Source organism: Hippoglossus hippoglossus, chromosome 4 (genome assembly GCF_009819705.1).
Source record: "Hippoglossus hippoglossus isolate fHipHip1 chromosome 4, fHipHip1.pri, whole genome shotgun sequence".
Classification (NCBI taxonomy): domain Eukaryota; kingdom Metazoa; phylum Chordata; class Actinopteri; order Pleuronectiformes; family Pleuronectidae; genus Hippoglossus; species Hippoglossus hippoglossus.
In genome coordinates, this window is record NC_047154.1 from 9,812,100 (window position 1) to 9,837,521 (window position 25,422).

The 25,422-nt window shown below is 43.5% G+C and overlaps 2 protein-coding genes across 5 annotated transcripts; one reads left to right on the forward strand and one right to left on the reverse strand.

Moving 5' to 3' along the window:
- Positions 1 to 3,601: 3,601 nt before the first annotated feature.
- Positions 3,602 to 9,180, reverse strand: atp5f1d (ATP synthase F1 subunit delta). Its single transcript, XM_034583291.1, has 5 exons — positions 8,946 to 9,180; positions 7,753 to 7,906; positions 6,595 to 6,683; positions 3,879 to 4,008; positions 3,602 to 3,739 (listed from the first exon to the last, which is right to left on the reverse strand). Exons 1-4 carry the CDS (start codon positions 9,060 to 9,062, stop codon positions 3,886 to 3,888), a joined length of 483 nt encoding a protein of 160 aa, XP_034439182.1. The 5' UTR covers positions 9,063 to 9,180; the 3' UTR covers positions 3,602 to 3,739; positions 3,879 to 3,885.
- An 858-nt stretch (positions 9,181 to 10,038) lies between these two features.
- On the forward strand, positions 10,039 to 24,912 carry cbarpb (CACN subunit beta associated regulatory protein b). Of its 4 annotated transcripts, none has more exons than XM_034583014.1 (11): positions 10,040 to 10,409; positions 11,472 to 11,673; positions 12,617 to 12,689; positions 14,530 to 14,678; positions 16,544 to 16,605; positions 18,378 to 18,540; positions 18,914 to 19,085; positions 19,413 to 19,565; positions 20,012 to 20,258; positions 20,822 to 21,011; positions 22,025 to 24,912. In XM_034583014.1, exons 3-11 carry the CDS (start codon positions 12,642 to 12,644, stop codon positions 23,532 to 23,534), a joined length of 2,694 nt encoding a protein of 897 aa, XP_034438905.1. In that variant the 5' UTR covers positions 10,040 to 10,409; positions 11,472 to 11,673; positions 12,617 to 12,641; the 3' UTR covers positions 23,535 to 24,912. The 4 variants fall into 4 exon arrangements, with proteins under 4 accessions (XP_034438908.1, XP_034438905.1, XP_034438907.1 ...); XM_034583016.1 differs by having other exon boundaries at positions 10,040 to 10,405; XM_034583017.1 differs by lacking the exon at positions 11,472 to 11,673 and having other exon boundaries at positions 10,039 to 10,409.
- The last annotated feature ends 510 nt before the right edge of the window (positions 24,913 to 25,422 follow it).

Consider the following 25,422-nt stretch of genomic DNA (forward strand, 5'->3'; position numbering starts at 1 on the left):
GCCTGACTGCGTGTGTGTGTGGTGTGCGTTTGACGGGTGGGTGTTTGTGTGGAATGGAAGGCTGTAAGAATGGATGACACAAACAGGGCAGAGTGGTGGGAGGCTGGTGTCAGGGCCCTACTCCCACTACCAGGCTGGATGCAGTATCTGACAGCTGACTGAGAGTCTGCAGGCCCCCTCTTTACACAGTCCTACCAAAAGTTCAGTACTTCAGTCGGCTTCCTCTCTTTCTCTCTTGCCTGCCGCGGAGCCTCCGTTCGCCCCCTTGTTGCACACTTAACCGTGTTTGACCATATCTCACCGGCGGCAAATGTAGTTTTCAGGAGCCCCTAAAATGCATCTATCTGTACCACATGACATCCACAATATATTAAAGCTCCAAGGCAGATGACTGTGCACGCTGGATGAAATGTGTAATATGTTGCACTTATGTCACTTACAGGTATGTGAAGAAATTGCAATCCCCAAAGTTATAGCTGGCTGAACGGTGGCAGCATTTACCTTCCCTGGATATTCAACTTCCTCCAATTCTCACTCTCAGTATCTTGTAGAATATTTAGCCAAACCCTGCGGCTAGACAATATTATATCTGCAAATGACCAACAATTGCAACTCTATGTAACAAACAAAAGAGACTAATTTGGGCCCATGTGACTGTTTTTCATATCAAATCAGAGCACCAGAGACCTCATAATGTGTCGTCTATCCCTCCCTCATTTTATGCATATCTGCCTTATTATTCACCCATTACTCCGTTTTTTTATTATTTCATCGCCGTGCCAGATAAATTAACAGGTCTCTCAGTTTTGTCAGGTGCATGAATTATCATTAGCACGAGGAGTGAGATGTCAATTGGGGTGCATGTGAAGTGTGTCCCATGATTCCATGAGGCTAATAACAGCTTTGGTATGAAAGAGATGAAGAGCGTTTTGGTTTGAGTGTCCACTGAGAGACTCTCGTCTGTGTTTCAATTTTGATGAGGTGTAAGTCAGTTCGGCTGCTGACTAAGACTGTATCAAGACGCTCTGACGGCACAGGGGAAAATATCCGCCTAAGTGTCATGTTTGGTTTTCTGACGGCACATGGAGAAAACATTCCACCTTGATTCTTTCCATTGGCTTTATGATTGAAGTGTGTTACCGTTGTACTGACAGATGCCTGCATGTGCCTAACAACGCCCTGCTGACTTGATGAAGGTTTTCTCCATTGACTGTGGATGACATGACGGCTCCAAAAAGTGAAGCCAAGGAGTCTTGATCGCCTCCCGGTGGCTGCCGTGTAGATCATAAACCTCACCTCCTCTATGTTAGCGGATGGGATATTGAGCAGACTCAAAGGTCAAAGTACACAGCAAATAAATATAATAGGTAATTCCTTTCACACCAGACACAAGTTTGGCTTTAATTAGGTATTTGATGCGATTAAAACGGAGTGGAAAGTCATGATTTACCGTTATAATAGAGTGGCTATTGGTCGAGCATCGACAGTATCTCTGGATTAAATCAATAATCAACTAGATGATTAAATAAATCATCAGATTAAAAAAAACTATTTTAAGGATCAATGAATTGTTGAAGTCATTTAGAATGAAATTAGCCACACTATCAGCTCCGTGAGGCTGTGCTTTAAGCTAAATGCTAACATGCAAATGTACGACAGGTTTTGCCTGCTATTATGGCTCAGCAAGTTTGGCACGCTAACATGTGCAAATTAGCACTAAAGAGTGTTATGTGCACACAATAGCATATCTATCTAACAATACAGGTATACACAAGATTGGCTGTTTCAAGCTAATACAAATTTTCTATGCAAATAAATGTTACTCTAATGTTTATCCTTTATTTAAACAGAAAAGGAGAGAAAAATAACACACAAACAAACAAAACCATACAAAAAATGAAACACTGCAAACGGATTAAAAGGAAATGTGATGATTCACATGGGCTGGTCCTGCTCCTTTGTTACCGGCTGCTTCGCTCAGTCAAAGCTGTGCAGCTCAGTGAGCCATCACAAAGCTCGGCGCTCAGAGATGACAGCATGGATCGTCACGGTGTTTATCATCGTATTCTCTCCCAGATGCAGACACTTCAATCTTTATAATTACAGTACATGGTCATCCATGGGAGATAAATGTAGACAGTGACTTATTATCGCAGGCCTCATCAGCCCCGAGACAGAGTGGCTCTTGGGTAAGGGCTCTCACTGCATACTCATCGTGCTTTAGCAATGCACGGCACTTCACCGCTTCTACATCAACGTACAGCACTTCAGCTCTGTGGTCAGACAGGTTGTCTGTGAGACATTTACTTCTTCAGGCTGTGAGGCAGAGATGAACGTACTTTGACTCAGTCGTGCTTCTTCACACAATGAAACACACCTAAAACGAATCGTGGTAAAGATAAAAATATCAGTTCCTCATTCGCAGTGTCGTTTCTCAAAAAAGATTGAAAGGTCCTGAGAGAGGAGAGCGTGCATATGGAAAACACATGGTCAATTCATGCTTTGCCTTTGGTCGACAGTGGCGTCTTAGCGTGGAGCAGAAAGGAGAATGGAACAGTGCTCGGTTTCAACATCCCCCTTCATAAATCTAGATTTAAAGAAGTGGTGGTTTTGACGTGACCGTTTCATCTCGTCTGTCTGAAGTGTTACTCACTCGCATGTCTCCAGGCCCTGAGGCTGCCTGATGAGTGAGTATGAGTGTGTACTGCTGTGTGTGTGTGTGTGTGTGTGTGTGTAGCATGGATGTGACGGTTTTGATCAAAGAGACTGGAAGGGAGAACAGAGAGCTGGAGAACTATATTTTTTATTAATGGATACTGATCTAAGTCACATTCTGCAAGTCCACACAACATGTGCTTTAAGATATTTCAACACATTTTATGTTCACTGATTATAGAGTCTGCTTTCTGTAATGACAGCAATATATTAATTTTCCTGTTTAGACAAGAAAAGTCAGCCTTGTTTCATAAGCCATTTGAGCAGCAGTTTCTGTTTGCACATTAGCAATGAGAGCGATTCTGGGTAAACACTTCCACTTCTTAAAAGGCCCTAGAGATATTTTGACATACATAATAAACCGGTTGCCTCAATCGGCACGTGAATGAGATCAGCGCCTCCCGGAGTCTAAAGCTCAAGCTCGTGGTTATGAAATAAGAGAAAGGCCCAGTTTTTCCACAGGATGGGCAATGGAGGACTTTCCTGGCTTGGCCCGCACAAGCCTGAGGTCATCGCTCATAACAAACAAGCACTGCCAACATAAAATTAAGGCTGTGACTGAATACAAATACTGGTCCAAATACCTCCAACCCTGTAACAGTAAAAGTGACTCAGCTCTGACCAGATACAGGAGCTGACACACAGCTCTGTAATTCAGAAACAGGATCTTTCTTTTGAGGGCCTGTCAGAGGAAACTATGTCCAGCAGAGGTTATATGACAAATAATATTATGGTTCCTTCCCAAAAACTGTGGTTTGAAGTCGAATAAGAATCTGAGAACGAGTGCTCTGGTGCAAATATAGCGGATATCTGCTGCCCCCAAGTGGCAGAAACACACAACACAGAAAACTGACCTGAAAGTTAAAGAAAATACCACAAACTTCACCACCTGGTAATTCCAAATAAATTTATTTTTATTTTAATCCACTGTACAAAGCAAGCATGGAATCTCCTGGACACTGACGTGACTGAGCTGGAAACAGAGATGGACCATTGCTTTCCACCAAAGAAAAAGAAAAAGTACCTAGTGGGACGGAAATAAAACGAGACTCAATATATGTACGTAACCACTGGTTTCCTGTAAATGTAATTATTTAGTGCTGGACTGGGCAAAAGAAAAAGACTGATAATTTATTCATGGTGCAGAAGCTGAGGTGTCGTACCACAGTTCTACTCCAGAGCCTTGACGATGGCCTCGTTGGCCTCTATGCTGATCTGAACCGCTGCCCTCCCTGCCTCGTCAGATGTTCCAGCCAATTCAGACTGGGCCTTCTCCAGGTTGGCCTTGGCAGCCTAAAAATGGACAGAAAACAGAAAAGTATGAAAAGGAGAGACAGTACAGGGCAGAGGCTGATGAAGCCCTGAATTGAGATTTTGTTTTAAAGGAGTAGAGATGTTGTCGTCGTTTTGGGTCATATTTTGATAATGTTAAATTTTCCCCTCTGAACCTCATTTCTACTCAAGGTTTGAAGTGGGAGCCATTAGCGACATAAGATTTGATGACGTCTCTAAACCGGCCGATCACCCCATTAATCATTTGTAGACTGTGAATAACCAAGCCAGAGCCAGTTTCAGACAAAAATTCTGAAATGGGTTTGGGTCATTTGGGTCATGTTGGATGGGCTATCTACTTGATTTTTTACTCTACACTTGCCTGTAATCAGGGAAAACATCAGGGTTTGGGGAGATATCGGTAAGTTTTCTCTCTGGCTCAGATAGAAAATTACAGTCCGAGCCGCATTTTTATCACTCGAACCCACAGTCCAAGTAGTAACATGATTATCAACTACGATGGATCGTCAAACGCTCTGATGCCAACCAAAATGTAAAAGTCAACAGTAAGGCTGCACAAGATTGACTGAAAAGTGCAGAGAAAGACGGGCAGAGAAAATCCCCTCTGCCTCTTTGCTGTGAAAGCTCAATTTGTCACAGTAGCGATTAGAAACGAGAAATGCCAAACATAGCTGGAAGTTAAAGGTCTCCCAGTAGGGATTTGACACATCTGCTATAACTCAACAGTGACTGACCTTTCTCTCCTTATTAACAGCGTGGGCCCATGTGCATTGTTACTGCAGAGTGGAAGATGACGAGAGGGGCGGGAAAAAAAAAGAAGAAGAATTTACCGCTATGAAGTCAACTTGACAGTGACACTGGCCAAGGTCAAAGGGAGACACCTCCACAGTGAGTGCATAATAATGCAGCCTAGCATTAACAAGACTGACATTTAAACAAGGACCAGACTGCAACTCTGATCAGGTGGCTAATTATCAGCTGGAAGGTGTTCATCAGCGCAGCAGATCAAAATGAGAGAGGAAGAAAATCTAGTGTGGGCTCAAAGAATAGTCTGTGCTGTCAAAGACCGTGTCCCTGCTGGGAGACAAACCAGGGAGAACAATCAGGGATTATGCACGCCTCAACAAATTGGATATGGACACCTGTCACACAAATCTCATTAAAACATAAAAGATCCATGAGGAATTGACTCACACGCACTGGACTGACATTTTGCAGTTATAATTTGTAGAAGACAGAGTCGTCCGTGCAAGACATTAAAGAGTTCAAAGTAAAACAAAGACTCCTCCAATGAGCAGGTTTGGGATTTCAGAAAACAAAGAGCTACAAGAACCTGAGCTAAGCGTCTGTGACGACCAGATACTCAATGCCTAAGAATCTCTCCAATTTCCATTTCTATTACGCGTGAGACAAAAATGTGCTTTACATGTACTCTGAGGCGAAGATACTGATGCTGACCTTTGGAGCTGATGACGACATCAGCCTTGAAACACAAACCCCATCATAACCATAAAGGAGAAATGAATCTTCTCTCGCCCGCCTCCACAGTGAGGTCTAAACTGTGGAACTACAGAACTGTCAGGATTTCTAACGCTCAAGGACACCACAGGTATAAAGAAAAGCACTGCGTGGTAGTGAGATGAAAAATGTCAGGACAGAGATGACAACCAGCTTCTGATTGAACAAAGAGCTATAATTTAAATTGAAAGGACCAAAGGAAATTAAATGGCTGTTGCAATTTAACAGGTAGAACGGATTTTGCAAATGACGTATTCTGTCAACAATGATGAACACATACAGAGCATTCAAACTTATTGTAATATTTTGAATCTCCATTCTCAACTTCAACAGCGCATTCACACAGGATAACTAGATGCCACAAAGACTGACCTCTAGCATTTATATACCTCACTAAAAATAAGTACTATAATATCATTCAGAGCCATTACACACTTGATAATAAAAAGATCAATGCCACCATTCGCTGGCTAAATCATTAAAGCAAATACAGACTTAATTGATGCAATTACAGGATAACCTGTGGGACACTACACAAAACTGTCCCGCCTTTGTGAAACTTTGGATCAATGTATCTTTGGACTGTGTCAGGAAGGTCATGATGCATTTTGATCTGCAACATAATGTACAGACGATCATGTTGTTGTTTCCACCCCCAACTTTTCTAATTTCAAATTAAACAATTATTTAACAGTAGCAGAAGTGTTCTGTTGTGATTTACATGGTGCCGTTTGTATTACAGTTCTTTTCGATACATGATGAAACTTCTAATCTTACACTCGCCTGTCTTTAAAAACGCTACCGAAGATTGTGAATGGAATTTCAAGAATATTAAACTACAATTTTCTCAGACATCAGAAATGTCTGATTAGTCAAATGTTGAAAAATTAAGGCTTTCATTACACTGATGGAATAATCCTGAAAACCCAATGTCTCTAAATGTTCTGCTCACTGACTTGCAGAATTGCAACTGGTTAACAAATAGGTTAAGAAACATTTGTATTTTCACATGGTATACATGCTCATACTTCTGCAGATGCAGCTCAGTAATAAAGCCATTATACTTACTGCAACGTCGAACTGGTCCAAGGTAAACGCCTCCTCAGCTAACAGCTGCACTGAAGAATCAGCATTGACTGTTACTGATCCGCTGCTCACTGTGGAAACACAAAGGAGTTAAACATCCAAACAACAAGTCATTTTCAGTTTTAAAATCAATGCTATGTGTGGAGAAGGAATTCGGTGGTCAGACGTATGGGAGCAGTCACGCGATTCAATAATTTAAGCACAGGGTCTCAATTCTATCATGTTAATGCATGTGATTTGATATGTATATTTAAATTTTTTTTGGTTATAATACAGTTTATATTCAGACCCTTTCATTTTATTTCACATTTGACATGTTGCAGCCAGGGTCCAAAATTAGCACTTATCACTTGTAAAAATATACATTAGAAAATAAAATAAATGAGATTAGTCTCCATTGATAGATTGATCAAATATACCAACTGTACTGCGAACTTTTATTACAACACTACAAAATAATCAGTTAACAATGTTTCCCACTTGCTCGATTGATTCTCGTTGCTCACCATTGCTATAGCTCAACGTAAGAGACGTGACAATGTAATTTTTACATGTTAGAGACATAGACAGTGTGGAAACATGGGTATGGGAATGATAAGGGAAAGAAGATAGATCTCAGGGATGAACAGATGGGGAGATGAAAGAGAGGAAGAGAGGAAAGATGGAGTGGAGAGGGCAGAAAGATTGAAAAGATGAGCCAAAAAACAAGACCTTGAATTTATAGAGACTTTGAAAATTCAAAGATACAAGTCCTGGTTGTGCCCTTCGTCACACGGCGATATGGAAAAAGACCTTATCACAATATTTTTTTTCATATCAGTCGATATCGATATATATTGTGATATAAATGATTGGTTCGGCGTGGCGCTATTCTCATTATCATTGGTTGTCCGTGCTGTCTGTCAATACATGGATGGAATGAGCTCTAATGTTATATCGACCATCTACAATTTTACCATGAGGCTGTGAATGAGTGAAAGTGTCTGAATACTTTCTGAATGCACTGTATATCACAAGCTATTTGCACAGTCTTCACACTCTGTCGCATGGGAATACATACTGGAAAATTTTGCTCAGGAGGAAAACAATATCACAGCCATGCTGAGACGCAGTTATTCACTTTGTGAAGCACAGTCTTACCAAAGTATTTGACAGCGGAGCCGTCGTCATTGTAGACTGTGACAACGCCGGGCCTGAGCACCTGCAGGGTGGGGACGTGGGCAGGGAGGATACCGAATTGCCCGGTGAGTGTGGGCACATCAACCTGTTTCACACTGGCCTTGGTGAAAAATACCTGGAGACAGAAGTGGAGACAGGATGGAGAGATGCAGTGAATGATTTATAAACACTCATGAAACAATTGAACTTCAAAGTAGTGACTGCTCAAAGACGCAGCTGCCAGACTTCAAACAGGAGAGACAGGATTAGAGCATAGCATCTTCTGACAAGGTCATGTTTTCATCAGCTTTTACTTATTTAACCGTTTGTCCAATGGTTTGCAGGATTACACAAAAATATTGAACAGATGGGGGGGCGGGTCGGCAAAGAACCCATTCATTTTGATCTGGATCAGGGGGCGGGTCCATTTACTGTTTTCACTTTCTTCAACATTGCCAGATAAAGAGTTCTTCGAACTGTTTTTATACTTCTTGCAAAAACAATTCGTGGATCTTGATGAAAGAAATCCGGCATATTTAATTATTTTCACAAACGTGTGCAAGTTGGTGCAGACCCAAATAAAAATCTGGAGAATATAAATATGATTTCATAAAGGGGAATATTGGGCAATGGCAGAGGAATGCACACTACTGAGTGATGTTCTAGTTTTCAATAAGAGTCCCACACAGGACTGGATGTGCTAACACAGTGAGACGGGACCTTCTCACTGACATGGAGCTCAAGGTTAGAGAGCTCAGCTTTTAACACGGTTACTCTGGGACTGATCCACAAGGACACACACTTCCAAACACGGGTGTGTGCAGGCGTGTACTTTAAAGTGTGTAAAGTTCAAAACAGAGCAGCGCTTTAAGGTCACATCTTCGGTGGGTGCACACTGACACACCGCTGGGCAAAGACATTGAATGACAGCTAGCCTCGCTATCGTTAGCCAGCTAAGCTAACCCCCTGTTCTCACAATGCAAACTCCGCCTGCATCAAAACTAGATGTGTGCACCAACTACTGTTAGCATACGTGCAAAAACTGCTACACGAGCACGGAGGTGATGGTTGTTTCATGTCAAATGTGACGGTGAATTTAAGAGGACAATAAAAGAGAGTTAGCCGGCTAGCTGCCTGGGCCCGAGGAGCCTCGCCGTTAACGTGAACTAAGCTACCTGTGTCGGGGAGGCGAAAGTGAAGGACATCTGCGGGGCACCGGAGGCCGCCTCTGCGTAGGACCGGGCCTGCCTGAGCACCGGGAGAGCCCGGCGGAGAAACCTCGCTGCCATCATGTCGGAAAGTCGCTTCTTGTTCAGGTACGAGTGAATGACAGAGATCCCGGAGCTCCGGCGTGAAGACGGTCAGTGTGCGCAGGGCAGGACAAGGACGTTGGTACCCGACCCATAAGCCTTTGCGCTGTCGCAAAGGATGCAGGGTAGTGTAGTCGTTCGAGCACCAGAGACAGACAGCCAATCAGAAGCCAGCACAGAGCTCAGCCCAATGTTCACTTGGGTTCATCAAAGTAACCGGACTATGAAAACATAAAATTGCGTAAATAATCTGTGCACTATAATTCCAGATGGACTTCTTACATTTAATCATTTCAGTTTTTTTATTACTTTGTTGTATGTCTATTTTCAAGACTCCGCTCAGTCTTGATATTGTTTTATTATCATTTTGATTATAACATGGCTTTATTGTTGATGTTGTACTTGAAGTGGAATTTAAAAAAAAGTTGTTTATTTTCCACCCCATATTCTTCTCCAATTAATCCACCTGCTTTCTGGAATGCATCATTAAAAGACTGTAATTAATAAATGTAATAAATGTATTTATTTACTTATGTATCTATCTAGGCTATATACTTATTTTTTATTACACTTTGTAACATGGTTCCTATTTAAATAAAGTTTATTCTTATTATTATTATAATAATTATAACTTTATACTATAACTATTATTGTGTCGCTTCAGCAATAATAAAACAAAAAATTATATACCGTGAATTAAGGCGAGCACTTGTGAACTTGTGAGCAACACATTGAACCCAAGAAATAATTATAATATTTAGTAGCTGAGACTGTTTCCACTCAGTCCGAGAACAGTTTTCTATCTCAAATAGTACAGGAGGAGCTTACTTCGAAGTTAGAAGCCAATGTGCACACACTGCCACTAGATGGCGCCCATAGCGTGTGTTATATGTTGCCACAATGGCCAAGGACCCATCAGTCTGGTCTGGGACCAAGTTCTTCAGACACGTTTATCAGACCTTCACTGCTTCAATGCTAACATTTTACACAGCCAATGTTACACAAACCAATAAAAGAAAGGGTCATGAAGAAGAAGCCTCCTCCTGTCTCTGCTTCACTTGGCACCGGCACCATCTCTGCGTCCAGCTGTGGCTCCACATCTGGATCGTGTTAGCAGAGAAACCCCTCAGTCACTCAGCCCTGCCTCGCTCTGCGCGTCACGTGGTGCGCCTCTGTGACTCGGGGTGGTGGGCGTGTCCTAAGCGGTGGGGTTTCATTCATAAATACTCTTAGCCTTTGAAATCCACATTAAAGTGCTCGGAGACGAGTTTCACGCTGTTGGCTCCGGGCCCCGCCGCCGCTGCGCATGGACCAGACTGGTTGAAGTAGGTAAGTCTGGCTCCTTCCTTCGCTCCGTGATGCTCCGTGATCGTGTGTGTTTGTGCAACCAGTTCAAACCGTGAGTTCTACCCTGCTTCCTCTGTGTGTGAGTGTGTGTGTGTGTGAGTGTGTGTTTGTGTGAGTGTGTGTGTGTGTGTGAGCGGACTGATGGAGATCAGGAGCTCTAGTGAAATATCACGATGGTGCATTTATTATCCTCTATTTTCCTGGATGAAACCTGCAGCTCGCCCGTATAGTGTTTTACTTTATTCCGTCGCATAAAACGATGCGATCTCACAAAGATCGTATCAGCCAATCAATCCCCTATAAGGAAACAACTGCGAGTGGCAGAGCCGATGCTCTTTATTTTCTTCTAGAGAAGAGAAAAACAATCTTGCGGCACCGAGCAATAAGGACCGAGATGCTTTCTTTCTCTTGTGCAGCCATTTCTCCATAAAAACAACTAACTACGAGGTGTGTAATAAAACATTAGACCTGTGTTCTATTGTATGGAGGTGCTGGGGAAATCAATGCATGGGACTGGGTGTAAAAAAAAAAGGCTGCAGGAATCGACAGTGATACACCATGATCATGAGTGAGGCAGCTGGTATATAACGATTTTTTTTCATTGAGCAGGACGGGATATGGTATTACTGGGACTCCCATGTCTCACCATCTGCTCAGCCAGGTCATCAATACAGCAATCTACAGGGGTCGTGTCAGGATAAATATACTTTTATGGCTTGTTTTCATACATTATCTCCTATTATTTCATTACGCTTTATAGAGATATCTGTGATATGAGGCAACTTGTCATTACAAGCAGATATACGATATAATATGATTTATACAATGAGGCAGGTTTACCTCATTATTAGCCTGTTGATGTAAGAATTTAATAAAGAATATGTGATGAGGCTGTGTTGAGGAATATTGCAGCTTTCTATCATCATCACTGCAAATGGAGAGCCTGAATGCAGAAAGCACTAATGTAATATAAAAACGTATCCACTCAAACAACTGAATAATTAAACAAATCATTGCTATTGTTATGTGTGTGCTTGTTATCAGCCATGCAGCACTGCCATCCTGTTGCTCCGAGGCCAGCGGGCCAGCCCTGACGGGGGAGGGGGGGGGGGGGACACTTGAGGGGGCTGGGTGGGCTGAGGTGCTGAGGATGCAGCAAGGGAGCTGAGGAGGAGACTCCGGAGCCACAGCCTGATACACACTCACATCCAGAACTGCTGCTACTGCGCGCTGAACCTCCATCAGGGTAAGAGCTGTACACTCGGCTGGTAGGAGAGCAGGATGTGGTACAGAGGGGGAAGCGTTCTGGTCACAGCCTGACAGTTTGCATGCTCGGACCGTGAATGCAGGGGGGGATTTTGGCAGAGTCGGCCGCGGAGAGCTCAGCGATAGCTCACAGGTTGTGGTGCAGAAGTTGAGAGGTGCTGCAGTGACTGGCAGGCGAGCAAGCAGAGTGCTGAGTGCTGCTGGCATGTTGCTTCTCTCCTGCTGGGTGAGTAGATCTAACCAGGGTGTGTGTGCATGTGTGTGTGTGTGGATGTGGATGTAAGTTGTGTGTGTGGGAGAGTGTGTGAGAGTGAGAGTGAGTGAGTTGTGTGTGTGTGTGTGTGTGTGTGTGTGTGTGAGTGAGTAGGCGTTTGGTGCAGCAGCAGCAGCAGCAGAATTATTGCCTATGATCTGTAGGAATGAAAGCATCCTACAGCTATGGTATTGAAAGCCACTGGAGCCACAGTTAGTGAGAGCTGGTGTTTCTCTCTATTTTCTGTTTGTGTGTGTGTGTGTGTGTGTGTGTGTGGGAGTAGGATAGAGAGTCTTTGGGCTGATAAGGAATCATGGGTGATAATTTACAGGTACGATACTGACATTTGCATCCTTTGTGGGATTCAGCACATGCGCACAAACTCTGTACACACACAGCGCTCCACATGCACAAGATTCCTCTGCTGCAATGTGCGTTCTCTATCACATTACACAGGGTAATATAAATGTGAATTTGCTGTTAGCAGACATCTTTCTAAAATCATCATTGTACGCATTCGGCAAAGTTTTGTTTCACCTTTATTTGCAGAGAATGTCTGGATAAACTGCAGCATCTTTGGTGGCAGACTCTGTGATTTGATGAACAGCTCCAGTAACAGTCATTTCCTCTGTGTGTTTGTGTGTGTGTGTGTGCATGTGTTATCTCTCAGGGGGACTCTCTAGTTGGCCTGGACCATGAGCAATGAGTCTACCGTCTGGAACATCCTACCAGAAAACTCCACAGTAAGTCTGCCTGCCTGTCACCACGGGGTTATTCTCCAACTTCCTGTGTGTGTGTGTGTGTGTCTCGCTCAGCACCAGAACCATACTTTGCCATATTCTGTTTTCTGACCAATTGACTGGCTAATAGAGAACATCCTGACCTGGACCTGGAATAATCAAATCTCTGATCTAATCTCAGCTTTAATTTCCCCTCGCAGAGAAATTACAGCGTGACGCCAGAGTCCGGCGCTCATTAACACTTGCTTGTGCGTTCTCCCTCAGAGAGGTCAGCGTTACACTCCACCTGCCAGATCATCACTCTGATCTCCAGAGTGTGTTATCTTTACATAACCGTCTCTATTCTCCCAACCCATGTTGCCGTTCATCATTTTATTCACACAGTTGTCAAGCCCAGTGTTCTGTTGCCTATACTGTCACAAAGAAATCAATTTGGTGGAGGTAATACTATGAACAAAACCATATATCTGGTGAGGTAGTTGATCACAATCATGCAGCAAATTACATAATGATAAGCTTCAGCTTTTTTTAGAAGGTCAACATGGACTTTTGAAATGTTTTTATTTTAAATGAAGACAGATTTTAAGATGTCTTTTCATGTTCAAATAATAAATTTCAAGTACGGTTGACTGTAGCAGTGGGAAAAAGTACTATAGAGACCCTACCAGAAAACTACTTTACTATTACTATTACTATTTTTTACACACTATTTTGTTGTTAGAATTGTTTTGTAATTGAATTGTAATTTTACATTCAAAATGATAACAATGTAGTCATAAATCTATAAGAATACATAGACTATCAGAAGGGCACATTTCTCCATCAAGGCTAACAAACTATCTGATGAAATTGATCCAAATCCTGAATCGATCTATTTACTCCAAAATGATATGGGTTGTTGCTTGGGCCATGCTGCCCACCTTGACTAAATCTAATGTAAATCGGTGCAGTTGTTTTGGAGTTATCCTGCTGACAGTCAAACTAAAGGCAATGAAAACATAACCTCCTTGTATGTATCTTTTGTGGTAGTAAATCGGTCATAAAGCAAATTACATAGGTGTGCATGGTTTTAACTTTTCACCTTCTTTTATTGGAAGCCCATATGGACTTTTCATTTTGGTCTTTTTCTAATGAAGGGGGGGGGATTTTAAGCTGTCTTCTGATTTTATTTGACTATATAAGTGCACACTGTAGCAGGATAAGCTACTGTACAGCCTCCACCGGTGCTCGTTGGGTGGTTAATTTACTCAGCTCCAGTCCTCCCTGAGAGAGCTCTGCCATAGCTTAAGGTGCACTGCAGACAGGTTAACAGCTCTGGCACTTATTGATTAATTGCACTGTTGCATTTATAGATTCACTTTAGGCCGGCCGAACAACCAGTAGAGCCAGATCAATATTTGAAGCTGCATGTTTTATTGTTACTTTGGACGTAAAACAGCTGCAAACCTAGACCACTGTATTACTAGGTGTCGTGCATTTCATGTTGCAAATGTATATGAATCACTTACACTGAACAGGCTGCAGTTGCCACCATCAGGTCAAATTGAATTAATGGCTTTCTTATGGTCTGTCACTGTATGTTAATACAGTTTTTTTATGAACTTTTTTATTTTTTTTACTGAAGTAAAATAAAAATGTCCCTAATTCACATCTGATCTGGATATAAGGAGTAAGAGAGGGTGCCACAAGTGAGTGGTTCCATAGCTTTAATGTTTATGTGGGAAGATTTTCCTGCTGCTCCCTCACTCTTAAGCCAGCGTACAGACTGTCCAAACTCAGCACAGGAAGACGTCTACCTCTTTCCGATTGAGGTCGATTTTATTTTGCCATCTTTTTGTCTCAGGAGATCCCATTCAAGGCCAAGGAGCAGCAGGATGGCTACGTGCTCATCCTGGTGATCCTCTCCATCTTCCTGGTAGGAACGTTGATCTTCATCTCGGTCCTCCTCATCACCTGCCGCCGATGCTGTCATGGAGGGCAATGCTGTGACAGGTGCGACGCAAAAAAACGTTTGGTTGTACATTAAGCAGTTTAACCTGACATTCTGGTGCAGAGCGACTTGTAAAGACTCCAGTAGTACATAAACTCCACAGCACTGAAAGGAACCAACAGTTAGGATCGATGTAAGGGCTGTACAGTTGAGCCCTGTCATAAATAATAACTTTTGGATGTCTGTTGTTTTGAAAATAGGCCAAAATGTTCATTCACCTCTATTGAGGTTATTGAATGTGGTGAAGTTATATTGGGTTTCATGAGGTAGTTTAGTCTGCAGCACCAGGTGCACAGGGGTTGCACACACACACACACACACACACACACACACACACACACACACACACACACACACACACACACACACACACACACACACACACACACACACACACGCATTCGCACACACACACACACACACACACACACACACACACACACACACACACACACACACACACACACACGCATTCGCACACACACAGTAAATTTGACTAATCTGCAACTGCTATTTAAACAGACCAGTACTGATATTGAATGTGGAAAGTTACACAATAGATAACTCTCACTGCACTTTCCAATGAAGATAACTACTTCCTGTGTACTCCACCCAAGTGACTCCCAAACCCGTCTTTGTTATGATTCCACTGCCACACAATACAGTGATCCATTAAACAAATGAAAGACTGAGAGCTGTATCGCAACAGTTATGTAACCGGCCTGATGTAGGCTAAGCATGTCAGAGCAGCAGCACAGTGCATTCACTCATTAAAATGATGTGCTGTTTGAATGTCAGCACCCCCTGTGGGGCTCTTATTAAAACACCTTGGTGGAAGCACATTCAATATTCATGCTCATTTATTTGTGATTCATCATGTGTTCATTCAGCAGTAACATGGCACCCTTGAGTTGCTTTGTCCCTCTCCACGGCAGCGGTGCATCGGCACATACACCTAAACGTACAAGAGCACACTGGACAGATACAGATAAACAGGGAGGCAGAGAGGCTGAGAAAAAGGCGAGGGAGAACCGGAGGAGAATCAGCAGACTGGTACAAATGATGAGTGTAATGAGATTTCATAGCAGCCATCAGCACTGATTATTCTCACGTCTCAACCCAGTGCACGGCAGAGAGGCACACACACACACACACACACACACACATGCTCACGCTCAAACTCACATATAAGGTATGGGAAAGCGGGAGCCACAGAGGAAATGAAAGACAGAGGAAGCGAAGATCAGGGTGGACGCAGAAATCCTTCAGGTCATTTCACACCGTTTCACACACACACACACACTCACACACACACAAACACACACACACTGGCACACACATAAAGCTCTCATATCTCTGCCCAAAGAAATCAGAGGGAGAAAAATGACTGGAAAGAGCTTTTCATTTTCATTTTTCTGCCTCATCAAGTAAAAGCTGGACATGGGATATAAGAGGCACTTTTTAGACTAATCCATCCCCTAAACGATATGACCTTTACTATGAATTTTCTCTGTGCCCTTAAAAATGAGTGGAGACATGCGATCCAATATAGCACCAGCTTTATCACTTCGAGAGGTCCCTCGGCCCTGAGGTTATCAAATTACTGGCAATGATTTGGGCCATTGCTGATTATACAGCCTCAGTGAACATTCAGTTCTACCATCATGTATTTTTACGGCTTGATTCTACCACTGATGACCTGTATGTGTATGTGAACTCCAGCCAAACACAAAGATCAAACAGTAGTGCTGCCGATCACCGCGGCCGCCCGTGTTGCTGCCCACATCAGCGGGATCCGATAGATAAAAGACAGACTTCGGGTGTAATCATGTCACCGCATTGATCTGAATGTTTCTTCCTGCCCCAGGGCCAGCGATGACCCTGAAAAAACCAACACCACCTACATGGAGGAGTCTCTGCCCACCCATGGTAAGAGAAAAACGCACTCAGGAGAAAAAGAGATGTAGGGATAGAGGAAACAGATAAAGAGACGAGGGAGGAGTAATGGAGACAGCAAGGCTGGGAGATGGAGGGATTGAATTGATGGAAGCGGGCATATTTTTATAGCATCAGCACAAATGTGTAATGTCCATTAAAATATTGTGATCTCGACCCAATCTCTTTAAGTAGCCGTGCCATTCCTGGAACACATTTGGACATTTTGGGACCAGTGAGTGGACTGAGTGAAAATGATCTATTAAAAGGCAGCATCAGTTTGGCATCCAACTCCCTTTGTAAGGCTTTTTGTTTTTAGTTTTACAGTCAGCAGTTTTTCATATTCGCATAATCATCCTTCAAAAAGGTGTCTGAACATCGGATGTTTGACCCCAGACTCTATACAGTACAGCAAATGTAGGATTTTTTTTAAATATACTGAAATTTGGGCATATTTAATGTCTTTAATGCACATTTGACAGTTCAAATATGAAAGGAAATGAGTAGAAAGAGATGAAGGGTGATATGCAATTAAACGTCCTTTAAGAATACTTGACCTAGGAACATTGTGGTTCATGCATGGGCACTGCCCTGAGCTGCAAGTCCATAGGACACCCCCACCTAATGAAAAACCTCTGCTTGAGCTAGGTACTAGTCCTACAGTATATCACATGGAACATCAGCTATTACTTGGAATGTCACCATTTAACAAGATTGAGAGTGCTATGCTAGGGGCTAGATATTGTAGCAGTCGTATGCTAGCATGCTAATTTCATGGGTTGAAAATAGCACAACACACCATCTATGTCCTCTCATGACAGAATCAACCATTTGGCATTTATTTACGTCTAAAAATAATTGTAGCATCCACCTAGGTCAAAGATGGGACCTGCCCGAGCATTCATCCTTAAATGGGAGTCAGTGATTATTTTCAAATATATGCTAATCGATATGTTTACACTATTTTTGATACTCTACTGAGTATCTTTCGATTTTGGGGCAGTGGTTCAGGACTTGCTCTTTTGATGGCTGACTGTATTCTTTACCTTCAGGTGGCTCAGGATTGTCCCTCAGCAAAACATTACTATGTTTACTTGCGTCAACATTTTCTCACACAGTGACCCATCAGCACACATTGCTCTCAATGACATAAGCCAGACTTTGGCCTCAGACCTGAAATAAATCATAGCTGAGGTTGATGGGAATGTCATTAGTTTAGTAATGGGAACATTTTAAAAACAGTTATTACATTTCATTATGAGAGGAACACAAATGCATGTTACCAAAAAGTAATCCATCCAAATATTTACCCAGATTTTTTCAGAAAAACCACAAATGAAAACCTCATGGCAGTAGAAAAAAGACTGGGGATCATGATTCATAAGGATTCATCTTCTGGAAACTATGCGCTGAACCATTTCGTAGATGTTGTCATGTTTCACTCTAACCCTTGATAAGTGAAACATTTTGACCTACTGGTGATTATGGAAGGAAAAGTCTGTAGGATTCATTCATGGGGACCACGAATGTTGTTGAGACATTTCCTATTAATGTAGATTTTGATATTTCAAGAGCCACAGAGTAAGCTAAGCTAAAATTTCGGAATGCATTGACCTACCTAAAATAACCTCTTACCAGTGAACCAGGAATAAACTCAAAGTGCACTTTAATCTTTCTTTGCCATCACCCCTTGCTCTTCCTTCATCTACTCTATCTACTTAAATGTCCATGTCTTCTGTTTTTTCCCCTCTTGTTTGTCTGGATAGAAATCACCATCAGGGTGGATGAGTCAGACTGCCTGTCAATGGTCAGCTCTCCCGATCAAGAGACAGAGCGCTTCCTCTCCACAGGCACCACAGGCCGCCGTGTCTCCTTCAATGAGGCGGCACTTTTCGATCACAGCAAGAAGACCCAGGAGAAGGGACGCAGGTCAGAAAGCCGACTCATGAGCAAGAAGCCCACATTTAAAAATGAACTCTCATTTATGACCATACACTGCTTTCTGTGATTAAAGGATTGACGTATTTGACAGTGTCTATCTCACTTATATGTTTGTTCAGGGTTAAGAATTAATCCAGAATGCATAATGTATGATGTGGACACAACGAGCTCTCGCAATTTCTCATTATTCCAGTGCCCTAATTTTCTGTTAAGGCCCTGATCCTGAAAACTCTTCGAAAAAAGCAGGTTCCTGGGTAGCCGTGATGAGTTTGGAGTAGGATATTTCCCCTTGGCAGTTTGTCTCCTGTGTAATGTGTCATCTTGTGCAGATTTGTATTGGGCTTTTTGTTTCGCACCCCAGGTACACTCTGACCGAGGGCGACTTTCACCACCTGAAGAACGCCCGTCTCACACACCTCCACATCCCGCCCCCGGCCCTCAAGATAGTCACCATCCACGAGTGCGACTCGGCCGAAAACACCATCACCATGAAGATGCGCCCTGTCGCTAAGTCAGCACTTTCCATCTTCCAGGTGACAGTCTGTACTTGCTTTTAGACCTGATATTGAACTATTCTTGATTGGGGAGCAATTAGATTATCAATCACTTTGGCCAAAGCGAGAAAATGTATCAGGCGAATGTACCCAAAGAGCAATCTGGGGACTCCGACTGCTCAATTCAACATTGAACATTGATTTCCCCTTTAGGTGAGGCTGTCCAATCACTTATAATGGGCTATTACCGAAAATACTTTAGAAGTGCAGCATAATAGTTGTATTAAAGCAGACTAGGGTTTTTCAGAAAATGTGCATGCTCAAACACATGATTCAAAAGGGGTAAAAGGGTGTTCTTTCCTACAGCCAATGCTGTGCCCCCTTCCACAAACAGCGCTGACCAGCCTGAGTGTCAATCCCAGCTGTGCCCTCCCTGGAGATGCTCTCAACTCTGTGGTGGACACCAGCTTCAGCGAGAACACTGTTGCACTCAGCACTAAAGACAATCGCTCCAGCTCTGTAAGTTACCACCAGTTACTGTCAAATACACAATATTTTATACAAGAAAAATAACTACATTTTCACAATGGTTAAGAAATTTAGCAGTGACTTTCTTGCTGAAAATTAAGAAAACATGAGTGCAAATTCCTAGTAGTGAGTGTACATACAAATCACCTTTAAGAGCTCCATATTGACCTACATACCACTGCACATCTAGTATCTAGGTCAACGCGAAGTTCCTGGAGTTAATCATCTGTGATAAGATTTCTTAAGTCAGTAAACCAACCAGCCAACAAGTGAGTCATCCACGCGGACATTAGAGGGTCATGGAGCCTGAGGGAGGACGAACGCAAGTGATGGCTAAACAAGGAAGCCTGTGTGGAACATCACTGTCGGTGTAGATTATACACACGCCGCTAATCTTGGCCTGTTTTCTTTCTCACCGTGTTTCTGTCTCTGCTCAGATCGAGATGATGGGACCTGGACCGCGGGGCAGAGGCAGCAGTGTCAGCGTTGGAGAAGGGGCCACCGTGGGAAGTGATGCCCATCCTGCTGGTGGCGGTGGTGGTAGTACTGGAAGCCAGGGGCCCGTGCTACAATTCTTCACCAAACTGCGGCGTCATGCTAGTTTGGAGGGGGCCAGTCCCTACTTCAAGATCAAGAAATGGAAGCTGGACAGCAGCCAGAGGGCCTCGAGTCTGGACACTAGAGGTAATGGATCCTTGATGGTGTTTATTTCTGTTGTATTATATTTAGAACCAATCTGGTGCCAGTGCAGGGAAAACTTTTGTAATTATTTGTGGTTCTTTGTCATAATCATGCTTAACTTTATTTCCCAAATATTTGCATTGTTGGTATTTTTGGCAGTTTTCTCTCCTGGTAAATAGAGAATGAGCAGGGGGCTTCAGCAACCACCTGTGAGATGCCTCCTGGCTGCAAAGACTCTTATATACACACAGATACACACAGGCACAAGACAGATGGCTCGGTGACGCAAAGATTGGTCTTTCCAAGTCAGCCTGAGCCCCTAAGTGAATCCTCCCTGCCGATCCCCCTACATCCTATATACACACACACTTCTCCCTGCTCATCCCCAGGCTCAAGTTTTCTATTATTCCAACAGAAGAAGAAAAAGATCACTAAATCCCCCCGCAGAGACCTCACCAGTTGATGGAAAGCTTTTCCCCGAATTAAGTGTCACTTCACTCCTGCCTGCTGTTACCCAACCTGCAGAACTCACACTTTTCTCTCTCCACATGTTTGTTATGAGCCAGGCTCGCCAAAGAGGAGACAGTTCCAGCGCCAGCGTGCCGCCAGTGAGAGCATGGACCAGGACGACAACGACGCGCACCACATAGACCTCATCCAGTACATCGCCCGCACCCAGGACGTCCCCTACGGCCGCACCCAGCCCACCACACGCCTCCTCTCGCCTCCCTCTACACCACCCCCCTCCCTCGGCAGGTATCTTTAATTCCCTTGCCATTCATCCTGTCCACTGCTTTGCTGCCTTGCACTCATTTCTTTTTCAGCAGCTAGAAAATGTAATGTAAAGGTAAACAAGGGGAATTTGATTGTCAACCACTCTGCCTTAACATGAACATGTGCTTTTATAACCTCTGTCAAACTGCATTGCAAAAACATCTGAGTGATCTGGTCACTAGAAAACGTAACTCTCAAAGTTTAATGACATTAAATTACATTTAACCAGTCCATGCTGACTAACTGTAAATACTATTTGACCACAGTTTGATTTATATGTAATAAGATTCCTTTAAGAAAGAGTTCTTTAAAACCCAATTTCATGATTCGAGCCAGATGTTGGGGATTTCCAGAGTATACTTTTTTCTGTGGAGGGTGGAGTTGAAAATTGGATCCCAGGGAATAAATCTGGCATATCTGGCATCCATTGCTGACATGGTCTGGATAATAGCATGATATCTGCAAGAGAGCAATGTCACTGCAATTTGGTTATATTAATTTTGCAATTACATATCCAGATTTTGCTGAATATTAGGTTATGCAACATAAATAACCTCCCAAGTACAAGCACTTATATAACTATTTTGTTTCTCTAGATGTTAGATGAAATTGAATTAGTATTTCCTGTGCATGTTTGCAGATGTTTAGTGTTAAAAATAAAAGGAATTTCTGGTACGCTGCGGTGAGCTAAGAAACTTCAGGAGGTTTCTTGCCACTGATATCTCTCCAGTGATGTTGCAAGCAGTGTGCATTCTTTAAATTTGTTTTCCCAAGTTAAAGTGAATTTCAAACACACTTGGTGTCATTATTCAGCTTTGTTCAGTTTAAGGACATGCAACAGCACCCATTGCCAGTCATGAAAATCATTCTGTGCACTGTGAACACAGCCATCTCTCAGATGAAAGTGTAACGGTAATATGCACTGACACTGACACTTGTTTGCATGTCTGCACCCCCTCCCCTCATTCTCTCTCATCCCTGTGTGTACACTACAGGGTAGAGGTAGAGGTGATGGTGGAGCCCCGCTGCAGACAAGGAGGACCAGGGGTGATTGGCCTATCCCCTGATCCACAAGACGAAGCTCTGCACCTGGCAAAAAGGGAAGGTGCAGACCCCTTGGAGCCCCAAGTTCCCCAGGACCCCCAGTCACTTTACAGAGACATTTGGACCCTTCGCGCAACACTGGAACAGTATGCCGCCTCTGATCAGAGCAGCAACAATGACAGGAGCTCTGTCTGCAGCGATGTGGAAAGTGTGTGTTCGCTGGGTGGACGAACAGAGACAGAGAGAGGAGGGCTCCCCAGCTACACATCCCAAGATTTAGGGGATGAGGCAGAAGGTGGGGAGGATGACAAGGGCTTTTTGATGTACGTGGATGAGAGGTTGGGTACAAAGGAGGGTAAAAAAAGGAAAAGCACAGAATCAGAGCGAGGGGCCAGTGATGGAGAAACAGGGACTCGTAAACTGCTGCAGATGGATAGCGGCTATGCATCGATAGATGCTCCATCCCGAGGTCCAGAAGACCTGCGGCTGTTCGGGAGCAGCAGCATCAGCAGCAGCCCGAAGGACAGGACAGCCCATGAGAAAAGGCACCATTTCACCAGTGCAGGGAAAAGTGGAACTATAGGTGACAGCTTCGAGTCTCATCTCGAGGAGGAGCCAGAAGATGAGTCATTGTTGGGAGCCAGTGGTGGAGTTTCCATAGAAACAGGTCCCGGTTCACTGAGCTGGTTTCCATATGGTCAGATGCTCACACCGCGAGAGGCCGCGCAACTTTCACCACAACCACCAGCCCTGCACCGACGAGACTACAGCATCGACGAGAAGACGGACGCACTCTTCCATGAGTTTCTCCGCCACGACCCTCAGTTTGATCAGCTGGAATCACCACTGAAGAAACACAGGTCCCGAATCCACCTCCGAAAGCAGTGGCAGCGGCACAAGCAGTGGAGCGACCCTGGTGTCAGACACTTCCAGTCATCCTTTGAGCGACAGCGGACTCCCCTACGGAGGGGAGAAAGTGTAAACTACCCGCTGGACACGAGCTACCACAGCACCCTGCCCCGCATCGTCAGTGCTCCTGACGAGGAGACCAGCGATGGGACGGGCAGCACTCCCGACACTCTGAAGGTAGAGCCTACGACTACTGAGGATGGGAGCAAAGGCGCCACTGTCAGAGACACTGAGGAACACGCCTCATCTTCTCCGCCACCTCCTCATTCCTCTGTCTTAGAGAAAGATGAAGGACTGAGTGAGCACCTTGACCCTCAAGAGGACAGCAAACAGTCAGGACTCCCACCTGAGCCTCCGGACGAGCGCTCACCCCCTCAGCTGCCTGACTCCTCATGCTACGGCCCGCAAACCATCACAGCAGAGCTCACAGACAAACTGACTGGTAACCTGGATGAGAGGCTGTACAGGGGCCTTCGCAGCACAAGGGACACAGCCAATGAGTGTGTGATGGTGACAGCCACACACGCCTCTCCAGATCACAGCCCTGTGTAGCTCAGCTAGAGTCGTCCTCCTCGTTAGTCGTCCTCCTCCTGCTGATACACACATTGTTTCTGTTTGTCTTTCCTCAGTTTAAATGTCTCTGTACAGTTTGAATGGTGTCACCCAGACCCAAAACAAAACAATGGAAAGTTTACTTCAAATCAAATCTATAATCAATCACTTATCCTCAGATAATGTTAGATACAGTTGATCTACTAGAAATGCATCCAGTTCATTGAAGAACAGTGTTACATATATAGAACTAACATATCAGAAATAATGGTTTAAGTAATAACTGTACATTTTTTTGTTTGTTGTCTATTCAGTCTCTTTTTTCACGTCTCTACTGCTGTTATTCCTGCCTCTGCTCTCCAGTAACAATAAGTGAAGCTGAGGGCTGGTTTGGCCTCTGTACTTGTTGATCCACTGTGAAACTAGGTGCTATTAGATGTAAAGAAAGCTACAGATCTGGACACAAATCACACATAAGTGGAAGATGAGTCAAGTTATCATAATCAGATGATAAAAGATTAGTTATCTTATAATTTATCAAAGCTATATGAGGCTGAATTCCCAGATATAGTGCAGGTGACTTCTATAGAGCTGTTCAGACTGGTTATTTAGGTCAGTGGTTCCAAAGCCATGGGTCAGAATCTCCAAGGAGGTATCTAAAGGCTGACCAGATGATTAAAAAAAATAAGACAGAAAATTATATATATTTTTCTATTTCGTATATGTTTCTTGGCCATTATTTTCAATCAACTTCAACTTCTGTTGAGATCTACTGCTAAATCAGTAGTGATTGAATTCTTCTGTCAACATTTTTCCTGGACTTAGTTAGTTAGCTACACACAATGCTGTGATAGGTCAGTTATTTCAAGTGGCAATGTCTAAGGGCACAGTCAATCATACAGGGAATGTAGCAGAGGCGAACCTTTGCCTCCTGTTCACTTCCAATCTGTGAGAGCTACAAGGCTCATACAACATTTGCATCCTGTAGCGAAGCAAATCCGCAGCGTGGCTTTATGTGAGATTTAACTTCTATAAAGTTTGACCGCACCATTTTTCTGCATTCGCCTATGTGTGACTGTGCTCTAAGACACCATATTTATTTTCACACACCAGGTGGAAAAAGCCCTGCCCCTACCCTGCCTCTGATTGACAAGTAGGTCGGGTCGGTTTAGGCACGAAGATTGTTTAGGGTTACTGAAAGAGAATCAGGGTTAGGGTTTTGATTATCAATCAAAGGTAGGGTAGGGCCAGGCCTTTGGCCATCTCTGGTGGGCAGTTATTAGGCAAGTCATTGGGGGTCACAAAGGGGCCACAAGCCCAAAAAGTTAGGAACCACTGGTTTAGATTGCTGGACAAGAATAAAGGCCAGAGAGTTTTCTCCCAGTATTACTTATTTTGAAATGGAAGCTATCTTTTGATTCTCCTCACTGAGTGTGAGACCGGTCATGATGTTTGTTGTTTTTAACTGAAACTGCTTCTCAGCAGTGACAAAGGTCTTGTTTGTTTTTTATTTGTTTTATGAGTTCATGAGTTGTACTATATTTTTGTACGTCTGCATTGCTTGAACAATAATGAAAACTGACAGTGGGGCAGGTTTGACAAATTTCTTTGAAAACAGGAAGAACAGGCACTAGTGCTCTTGTATGATGACTAATTATCAGTAACAGATATGACAATAATCTACGAGTATAGTACTCTTACTCTTAAGAGTAGCTCCAGGCGTCACTAGACACTAGAATAAGCTCAGTCTCCAGCCTTGGGGTGGGCAGTTAAATCAAATCTATTAGACAGGATGGCTGCCCTCACAAACCTTTGGTGTTTATTGAATTTATAAGAAAGGCATGCTTTCTTGTGCATGTGGCTCCCAGAACAGGCCTTGTTTGTCCAC